At 49.6% G+C, this 10,962-nt stretch overlaps 1 protein-coding gene across 1 annotated transcript; it reads left to right on the forward strand.

The window, feature by feature from the left end:
- The first annotated feature begins 116 nt into the window (after nt 1-116).
- On the forward strand, nt 117-10,745 carry dhx34 (DEAH (Asp-Glu-Ala-His) box polypeptide 34). Its single transcript, XM_060074405.1, has 16 exons — nt 117-1,137; nt 1,263-1,574; nt 1,968-2,222; nt 2,659-2,761; nt 2,910-3,127; nt 3,431-3,605; nt 4,120-4,313; nt 5,040-5,141; nt 5,850-6,119; nt 6,441-6,614; nt 7,979-8,084; nt 8,396-8,508; nt 9,070-9,387; nt 9,546-9,719; nt 10,084-10,228; nt 10,354-10,745. Exons 1-16 carry the CDS (start codon nt 460-462, stop codon nt 10,497-10,499), a joined length of 3,483 nt encoding a protein of 1,160 aa, XP_059930388.1. The 5' UTR covers nt 117-459; the 3' UTR covers nt 10,500-10,745.
- The last annotated feature ends 217 nt before the right edge of the window (nt 10,746-10,962 follow it).

Consider the following 10,962-nt stretch of genomic DNA (forward strand, 5'->3'; position numbering starts at 1 on the left):
AACTTGGCAGCCCTTTATGTCTCCAGAAAAGAACAGTCAGAAAAACGCTTTATTAATTCATTATTTATTATATACGGAACATATAGACACCATGTCTCTGTTATTTGAGACCTGAAAGGAGACGGACCGGAAATGGTCCCGACGTGTTATTGCTCCGCCCCTTCGGTTTGCTCTGGTTTGGGATTGCGTTGCCAAGTGTTGACAATAAACCGGATTTAAAGTCATTGGTCGATATTTTATTCATAATTTGCGGCAATATAGAGAATATAGTGTTATCATAACAACAGTATGTTGTATGATATAGGAGGGTACTATTATGATGCCTTCTATCCAGTAACGTTGAGTTATTTACCAACTCAGAACTCACGTTAAGCGCTCCAGAACATTTCACTCTTGGACGGTGACTCATTAAGGTCTCCAAAACGTTACAAAGGGGACTTATTGCCGGTTAAAAAAAAAATGGATAAAGACAAGAGGAGAGATAGCAGGGGAAGCTGGGACTGGGACAACCCGCAGTGTCGGGCTCAGTTGGACGAAATCTTCTTTCGCCAGCATGATTACATCCAGGCGGGGACTCCAGAACATAAGGACTTCTGGGCCTTCTTTGACCGCTTCCAGAGGTTCAGGACTAAAAAGGACATGCATGGCCTCGGACCTAGTAAGAGCAGTGAAACGGGTGAAGGCAAAGTAGATCTGGGTCTACCAAAAGAGTATGACGCGCGGTATCGCATCAACGTGTCCGTGTGCACCGGAGACGTCGAGGAGCGACTCGGGCGGTCTGACAGCAGAAACCGCTCCTCCGGGTTGGGACAAGAGCAGATCGCCGACTGTCGTTCGGCATATTTACACTTCTTGGATTTCAGGCAGAGGCAGAGTTTCGCAAAACTGGCAAAACTACGGAAGGACCAGAAGAATCTGCCCATCTACCAGTACCGCGACCGGATCGTTGATCTGGTGCGGCAGCACCCCGTGGTGGTGGTGGCGGGGGACACGGGCTGCGGCAAGTCGACCCAGGTACCCCAGTATCTCCTCTCCTCCGGCTTCACTCAGATTGCCTGCACCCAGCCCCGTCGTATCGCCTGCATCTCACTGGCCAAGAGGGTCAGCTTTGAAAGTCTCAACCAATATGGATCAAAGGTAAGCTGTCGGGAACACCAGGGTCTTAATATCAAAGTATATTTATATTATACCACTATCATTGACTCATGCACAAGAAGGTTATTGGACAGACAATGCAATGCTTCTGTGATGTATATTTCCAGGTGGGGTACCAGATCCGTTTTGAGACGACGCGGACGGAGGCCACCAAGCTGTCGTTCCTGACCGAGGGTCTTCTACTGCGTCAGATCCAGCAGGACCCTGGGCTCGCCCAGTACCAGGTGCTGATCGTAGACGAGGTCCACGAGAGACACCTCCACTGTGACTTCCTGCTGGGTGTGCTGCGCTCTCTGTTGTCCTGCCGACCAGACCTGCGGCTCATCCTCATGTCGGCCACCATCAACATCAAGCTGTTCTCCGACTACTTCGCCGGCGCACCAGTGCTGCAGGTGCCTGGCAGGCTGTTCCCCATTCAGGTGAGGACACCCAGCAGCACGTTCAACCGAGCAGCATGACCTAGCAGCCCAACCTAGAAGCACGTTCTCTGATGTTCAGTCTTTCTTTAATTTATTCATTCAGTCCTTAAGGGGGTTGTTTAATCAGATGTAGTGCAGTATAACACCATTCTAAACTCTCATGGCAAAGGCACATCAATGTATAATCAAAAACACAGTGTAGCAGTGATAATACACACGCAAAAAATAAATAAAAGTTAGGTATGAATATGTATCACGAATGTCATTGATATGAAATAGGATGTGCATGAAGCGGTGCAGTTAAACAAAAAATTAAAACTAATGTACCATAACATTCCTGTTGCACACATCAAACAACTGACATGTGTAACCCCCCCCCCCCCCCCACTGCAGGTGATCTACCAGCCCATCCCCCCGGAGGAGCAGGCGTCCCGCCTGGAGAAGCTGGACCCGCGGCCGTACCTGCGCGTGCTGCAGGGCATCGACCAGCGCTACCCCCCGGAGGAACGCGGCGACCTGCTGCTCTTCCTCAGCGGCGTGGCCGAGATCTCCACCATCCAGGAGGCCTGCCAGGTGTACGCCACGCACACCCAGCGCTGGATCGTCCTGCCGCTGCACAGCACCCTCTCCCTGGTCCAGCAGGACAAGGCAAGTGGAACCCCGGGCCCCCCCACAGTCCGGGGCCGCCATATCCGGGGGCCCTACACGGAGGGGTACCACTGGTCCCTGTGTTTAGCACGTTGACATCGAGCGGACCATTTCAGCCCACGTGAGGCTCAGAATAGTCAAGGCTTAAGATCATTATTGCAGTAGCTACTACTGATGCATTACAGAGCACTTAACGGATGAACTCTCTCTGGAATTCCTTAAAATGAAGCGGCTCCTGGCAACGAGAATTATGGCTGATGGGAAAGGTAGCCTTAGGCCTTAAGCCTTATGTTTTCCAGATGGATATGCATGGCGAAGTTCTGAACCATATGGACATGCAGCATTCATTATGTTGTTCTCAGACAGACTGACATGCAGGGCGTAGTGTGTTCTAATTCTGACACCCATGGACTGACATTAATTGCTGTATTTTCAGGTGTTTGACATCTCCCCTCCAGGGGTGAGAAAATGCATCATTTCCACAAATATCGCAGAGACGTCGGTCACCATCGATGGCGTCCGCTTTGTCGTGGATTCTGGTACGTATATTGCACTCCAAGCTTAGCCCAAACACTGTTAGTCTTCCTCATGCTGACCAGCAGCGTTTAGGACTGGGTTTATTAAGCCAAGCAGATGCATCCCAGACAGGGATGTACGATCTAAACAGTCCTTCCTGCGGCTCCTCAGGGAAGGTGAAGGAGATGAGCTTCGACCCCAAAGCCAAGATGCAGCGGCTGCAGGAGTTCTGGATCAGCCGGGCCAGCTCTGAGCAGAGGAAGGGCCGCGCCGGGCGCACAGGCCCCGGGGTCTGCTACCGCCTCTACGCAGAGTCCGACTACGACGCCTTCGCTCCTTACCCTGTCCCGGAGATCCACCGGGTGGCGCTGGACTCGCTGGTGCTCCAGGTGAACTACGCTCTTTCACTCACTCACTCACTCACTCACTCACTCAGTCACTCAGTCACTCAGTCACTCACTAACTCACTCAGTCACACACACACACACACAGGTTGTGTTTCTTTGTTACCAGGTAGTGGTTCTTGATGAAATGTTGAGTTTCTTTGATGAAATGTTACGGTTCTCTGATGGGAGGTTGGGGTTATATGATGTACGGTTGAGGTCCTATGATGGTACACTACAGGTCTCTGATGGGAGGTTGATGTTCTTTGGTGTAACCCAGTGGTTCTCTGATGTAACTGTTCTTCGCAGATGAAGAGCATGGGACTGGGGGACCCGAGGTCCTTCGTGTTCATCGACCCTCCTCCTCCCTCCAGCATCCAGACTGCAGTGACCTACCTGAGGGAGCAGGGGGCGCTAGACAGCCGAGGGGAGCTCACCTCGATAGGAAGCCTGCTGGCCCAGCTTCCTGTGGACGTTGTGATTGGTGGGGATCTCCTGTTTTATGGCTCAGCCATTGGTTAGATGGGGTTGACAGTTTAGAACATGAATTGAAATCAAATCTTAACATTTTGTATTGTATGTGTTATCATTAAATGTATGAAACTTTGTATCCATGCATTTAAAGGGATACGGCAAGATATCTGTAAATTGGTGTTTGCCTGTCTTACCAAGATTCAGACGAGTTGTTCAGAATCGGTTCTGTTAGTCGCTTTAATTTACATTTACAGTAGCCTCGCTCCTGTTCATGTAAGGGGAATACATTTAGACCATCTACAATACAAGATTTGAGTTGGTCTACAAACATACAGATAGTTCAGCACTATTTTGTCAAATTTATAATAAGAAGGATTTAGGTCAGTGTAAAAATGTGTGTGTGTGTGTGTGTGTGTGTGTGTGTGTGTGTGTGTGTGTGTGTGTGTGTGTGTGTGTGTGTGTGTGTGTGTGTGTGTGTGTGTGTGTGTGTGTGTGTGTGTGTGTGCGCGTGCGTGTGCGTCCAGGTAAGATGCTGGTGCTGGGCTCGGTGTTCAACGTGGTGGAGCCCGTGCTGACGGTGGCGGCGGCGCTCAGCGTCCAGTCGCCGTTCCTCCGCAGCGCGCAGCACAACCCCGACTGCGCCACCGCGCGCCAGCCCCTGCACAGCAACCAGGGAGACCCCTTCACCCTGCTCAACACCTTCAACGCCTGGGTGGAGGTCAGCCGCTGGAACGGAAATGCAATTTGTTACGCTTTTATTACAGAGTGATGCAGAGAGGAAGGTATGGGAGATCGAGGGGAGGACATGCGGTAAATGACCGCGGGTAGTAGGAATCGAACCCGGCTCGCTGCGTTCAGGACTTAGCCTGTATGGTACGCGCTCTACCCTGTGAGCCACCGGGGCGACCCCCCCCCCGCCCCAGCAGCAGGGCAGGCCCAAACAACTGCAAGCTGTCGTCTTCTGTTTACATGGGATAAGATAGAGCTTGATTCATTCCAGAGGGGAATCTGGATGTGACCGCAAGTAGTACAGGGTAGTAATATAATAAAAAAACAATGAGAGATAAAACCTTCACGTACACGTACAGATTTTAATTTGATAGGGCCCCTATTTTAGTGCAACGTGTGTTGTTGATTATCCATTACAAGTCATACGCTACATTGCTGGTACATTGCACTGGGTCGGCTGGTAGGTTGTATCAATCAATCATGCATCTGGGTGGACACTCCCACATGTGATGTCACCATAGCGTCATTCTTTTATTGGCTATTCAGCATTGTACCCGGTGGTAAAATATGAGCCCTTTTTAATTTCTCTGCTAGCATGAGTGAAGGATTTTGAATATTGTATTCCACTCCGAATAAAGCCCAACATGGTGTTTGGACGGGTCATGAAGGTGTTTTAATCGTACATTAAGCGTCTGGTTGTGCGTTGACCTCACAGGTGAAGGGGGAGCGAGGGGGCGGGTCCAGGAAGTGGTGCCGGAGGCGTGGCGTGGAGGAGCAGCGTCTCTACGAGATGGTCAACCTGCGCCGACAATTCAAGGTACGGTGTACGGTGTCATACAGCAGTCTCAGAATACCAGACGATCAGAGTTGTCGCCGCCTGCCAAACGTCTCAGGATTTCTTTATACAAATGAGTCTTTTGAGCGGCGGTGAGGATGGCCGCTGACAGACCTACGCCCCAAGCCTTTTAAAACATAGAAGAAGGATGACCCGAGCAACGTGACATTACTTCACAATGTTTCGCCTGTTATGTGAGAAAGACAACAATCTTCTGAGTAGTTTTCTTTGGCTCAGCCGTCCTATAACGCACGTGTTATGGTGTTTACGAGCACACACAAGCTCTGCATGTCGCCACCTTGATAGCATGCGTGACAGGTTTGTTTAAAACTATCTGATCGTTTTAGCAGCGGAACCTGCGTGATTGTCCTCGGTCTCTAGTTGAGAAAAGCGTTTAGTGACCGACTACTGATTAAAACAGTAACCCAAAAAACATATTTTTGGTTGATTGTTATTATTCATAGCTCTAGATTGATAAATGACTCAATGCACATTTTAAAATGTTCATGTCTTTTAATATACATAGATCTCCTCTCGTTAAGACAATTGTGTGTGTGTGTGTGTGTGTGTGTGTGTGTGTGTGTGTGTGTGTGTGTGTGTGTGTGTGTGTGTGTGTGTGTGTGTGTGTGTGTGTGTGTGTGTGTGTGTGTGTGTGTGTGTGTGTGTGTGGCTGGCGCGTGGTGCCAACAGGAGCTGCTGAAGAGCCACGGGCTGCTGGAGCCCGCGGCGCCCCCTGGTGGCGGGCTCCCCGGGGACCGGGGCCAGCGCAGGGAGCGTCTGACGGAGCGGAGGAAGCTCCACCAGCTGAAGAGGGAGCACGACCTGGGGGAGGGCAGCCGGCGCAAGGTGCTGCGGCTGGGGGAGGACGCCGAGGGGGGCTCCGACTCCGGCTCGGACGCGGAGGACGCCGGCAAGAGGTCCAAGGACAAGAACCGGCCCGGTCAGGGCACCGACATACAGGTCAGAGGTCATCCCGGTGTGTGTGTGTGTGTGTGGGAATTTTTTGTGAGTTCAGCTTGATTATTTAAAAAATCGAATACCTTTTTTTTTTTATAAGTAAGTACTTTGCAGCAGTAAATCGATAGGTATAAGAATTTTGTTATATTTTATCTTTTTACTGGATTGCACCGATGAGGAAGCCTGAAAGACAAGCATGCAATTCCCTTTAGTGACTGGTAACTGTCGCTCATTGTTCCATCCACGTGAACATGGCCACAAACCCTGAATCTCATGTCAGGCGCGCCTCGTGCTCATTTCCGGTCTGCTTCCTCCTGTGGACAGGAAGTGAAGTTCAAGTTGCGTCACAACGTGTCGGAGCTCCAGGAGGCGGCCCTGGCCAGCCAGGACCTGTCGTCACGGCAACAGTCCATCCTGAAGCTGGTGCTGTGCCGCGGCCTGTACCCCCAGCTGGCGCTGCCCGACGAACACAACAGCACGCGGAAGGACTCGGAACAGGTGAGTGTGCTCTCCCAGGGAAGGTCCTTCCGTCAAACCTGTGAGGCCATCGCTGTTTTTACAGACACACTTTAGACGGATTTAAAGCAGAATAAACAGATTAAGATCACGTTCCCTGGTAAAGTAATTGAAATTTAAATAATATTACTGCGTTTACATGGTTATGGCTCATTAAAACTCAGGCCTACGCTTGCATGTACGTGTCACTCAAATACACACACGCACATACACACACACACATGCACACACACACGCACACGCACACATGCACACTAGGGATGTGTCGGTCGCGACTGATTCGTTACAACGAACGAATCCCGAACGTGAACGACAAGAACTGGTTCCCCCAAACAAGAAGAACTGGTTCTTTGATTCTTTTTTTTTTAACATAAACCAAACATATGGTCACGTAAATAAAATATACAAACGAACAGAGCTCCGTCTCCCCGCGACTTCCATTGATTGAGTCTACAACTTTCTCAAAGATTCAGCCAATGAGAGGTAGCAATGGTGTTGGAATGGCACCTGGGTAAACCAATGACAAGGCGGTACCGTCGAATATGCGCGCTTTCTCTGTCTGACGTATCTTGGGTCATACCATTCGACTCATATATCCCCCTACATTTTTTCGAAAATAGTCTTGACCTCCATCTGTTTATTGGATAAACGCATTTCCCAATCCCAGGAGTCTTTGCTCCATTCTACGTCAATTTAAGAACAAACAAAGAAATTAAACTGCAGTTCGTATTTTTTATTTATGACCATGCAAGTTCTGTAATGCCTGAACAATGAAGAATTAAATGTAAAGTAAAATAAAATTATAAATGTAAAACCATGAATGAAATATAGAGAGTAACCAAGTGGTATAAATATTGGTGGGACGTTCGACATACTAAATAGCAGGCATCTCCAAACGGCGGACTGCGGTCTTGACGGTCCTATCCGGACCCACGACCAATTAAAAAAAAAAAAGATTATAATAAAAAGTTTTTTTATTTTTTATTTTTTTTAAGATGTAATCTGACGTAACGAACGAATCAAAATGAACGAATCAAATAAACGAATCGTTATAGTGAACTGAACTGAAAGAACTAGTTCCCGGAAAAGAATCATTTTGCCCATCCCTAATGCACACGCATACACGAGCGCTCACAAATGCGCACACACACTTATACTTTCAATAATTAGTGCTTAATCCAGTGTATTGACCTTAAAACGAGGTCGAGACACACTAGATCAGCAGTTCTGGCCTCATCATGTGTGGATTCCCATCCTTGTGTTGATTGGCAACCTTGGCATGCTTGAAGGATGGAACGGCCCATTAGGCAGTCTTCATAGTGGCGGGCGGTGCTCTTCGTCCCCAGGTGTTCCACACCAGGATGAAGCACAGCGTGGTGATCCATCCCACCAGCGTGTTCGCCAGCGACCCCGAGGTCTTGCAGGTCCCTGAGGATGAAGTGCGAGAGCTGGGTAACGCCTCTCTCCTTCTGCGTGGCTCTCTGAGTGTCCTTTGATACACTGCAAATCAATGTGTTTTTTTTGTCAATTTCTGTTTGTGTCTGTGTGTGTGTTTTGAATCTCTCTTCTTGCGAACGCACACACACACACGCATGCATACAGAGAAAACAACGAAGGAACAAAAATCCTAAAATAAACATGACCAAAGGGGGGAGGGGGAAGGGGGAAGGGGTAAGGGGTAGAAATGGGATTGGGCCCAAATAACCCTCGCCCTCTCTCTCCCTCGCTGTCCATCTCCCGGTCGGTGTCTCTGGGCGAACCAGGGGTGGAGCGGAAAGGCCCGGAGAGCAGCAGGCACCAGCTGCTGTCGTTCGTCACCCTGCTGGAGACCAACAAGCCCTACCTGTCCAACTGTGTGCGGGTCCCAGCGCTGCAGGTCAGCTACGCATCCCCGTGTGCAAGGAGAAGTGGGAGGCTAATATACCGCCCTGTTGGTGGTACGCGGGCTATCGAGGCGTTTAGCCGACGCTTCCGTTAAAAGGGCCTGACAGTGAATTAAATTGGCGCAAGGAGGCCCACAGGTTAGGCTGGCGACATTGGGGGGTGAACTCGGCCCCTTTCGACTGGGAATGGAACAACCCCATACCCACTACGTTATTCTGAGCGGCTGAATCTCTTGGGTAGTTGCAGGCATTAGAACAGGTGATCGGTCGGTCAACAAGAAGCAGGATGTCTCGCTTTTTTCGGTAGAATTATAAAATAGTAATGGTAAAATGTTTTGACAATGTGTTATGAAGGGGGTGGCCTGACTGTACACAGAAACCTGGGTAAAATGGTTCTTGACAATAGACCATGAACCCCTCTGTCTCTCTGTCCATGTCTCTCTCTCTGTCCATGTCTCTCTCTCTCTCTGTCTCTGTCTCTCTCTCTCTGTCTCTGTCTCTCTCTCTCTGTCCATGTCTCTCATCTCTCTGTCTTTCTGTGTCTTCCCCTCCAGGCTCTGCTCCTAGTGGCCAACTGTGTGGACAGTAACGCTGACTGCAGCCGGCTGGTGGTGGACGGCTGGCTGGAGCTGGAGCTCCGGGACCCCGACGGGTCCCTCAAGGTCCTGTCCTCGGCCCTCAGCCTGCGGGCGGACTGGGAGCGCCTCCTGCAGGCCAGGATCGGTCAATGCCAGGGCCAGGGTCTCGGTCAGGGCCAGGGTCTCGGTCAGGGCCAGGGTCCGGGCCAGGGGTCTTCGGGAGCCGGTGGGGTGTCCCGTAAAGACATGGACAAACTGAGCGAGGGTCTGGTCCGCTTCATGCTCTACACGGAGGTACTGACCCATCAGATGTTACTCGCTGCTTTGGGATGGACGTTTTCCTTCAAGGGCTCCTGTTATAGAGTTTGTGCTCTGACAGCCTTCTCTTCCTCCTTCCTCTCCCTTCCTCGCCTTCTCCTCCTGCCTCTGCCGCCTCTTCTTCCTCGTGGCAGGTGTCCTACAGCCTGCGGAGATTGACAGCCTTCCAAACACAGAACCTGTACGTGGGCCCCCAGCCCCAGAGCGAACCCGCCAAGAACCCTCTGTTCCCGGGCGTGGAGGCCAAGCCGGACCCCATCAAAGGAGGCCTGAGGGTCACCCCCTACTTCACCTACAACTGTCTGGCCGTGAGTCATGTGACCACCCCTCAACCAATCAGAAGGGCGCTTTTCCCCTTCCTGCTTCCTGTGTAATGACAGGAGATTTGATCCAGTGCTTTGTGATTTGATTCGATTTTTTATGAATTAGTTTTGTCATGTCTATCTGAACATTTTGCTGTATAATATGTAGCAAAATACACTTTGTAAGATAGTAGGCCTAAGTAGTAAATAGTAAATGGCACATCAAACGTAAACTTTTTAAATGCATCGCCTTCACCAACATCCTCCCAACTTACCTATAATGGTTCAGCGCATGGTTCAACCTGCTCTGTTATGCGCTGAACAGAGCAGGTCTAGTATTTTACGAGTATTTTTTTTGGGTGTGTTGCAGGACTCTAGGGATCTGTACAGCGAGTGTCTGCGGACGTTTTGGACGTGTCCAAACTGCGCCCTCTACATGCCGTTCACTCCACTGGAGCGCATGCAGCACGAGGCCACCTGCAGGCCACCCGGGGAACTGCAAGACAAGGAAGCCGGTGAGAAATCAAACCGTTTGTTTATTTTTGCTTTTTCTGCTTGACAAAAGCCAAAAATAATGTTTCTGTCAACTATGACAGTCTTTCATTATTTATATTATTTGTACATTGTTGTCGTTTTTCAGTGGCAGAGAGCAGCATCACAACATGCTCCTTGTCTGCGCCCAGCCTGACGCGCTTGTATCACTGTGACGTGTGCGATGAGGACCTGACCCTCAGCTCCACCGAGATCCTCAAACACAAGAGGCAGCACATGGCTTCTTCCAAGTGACCCTACTCCTATCTACCACTGGGCCTTACCACGATCACACCTCATCAACAACATGATGCACACCAATGTTAGCCATGTCGCTAGCAGTAATGGCTAACACTAGAGTAATGCACGCTATTGTAAGTCGAATGGAAGCTAAAGTCTTCCAACACTGTTTTATTTACCGTTAAGGGTTCAAATGATACTTCAAAACCATGTCACACTGTTCCCATTGGACCAGCTATTGTTGAGTAAAGTTTTCTAAGTCATTTTCAAGTTTTTGAGTATTTCTGTCTCATCGTTTTACTTCCTGTACTTACTAGACTTCAGGTAGCAACTAGCTACAAGGAGCTAGTTGGCTACCTCTATTGGTCAGTTGAAATGTTTGGACGTTGAAGATTATGCGAAAGCACACCACATTGTACTGACCAAAATTTGCCAGACAGACCCTAGGTATATTGACAGATGTGTTAAAGATTACGTA

Source organism: Gadus macrocephalus, chromosome 16, assembly GCF_031168955.1.
Source record: "Gadus macrocephalus chromosome 16, ASM3116895v1".
Taxonomy (NCBI): Eukaryota; Metazoa; Chordata; class Actinopteri; order Gadiformes; family Gadidae; genus Gadus; species Gadus macrocephalus.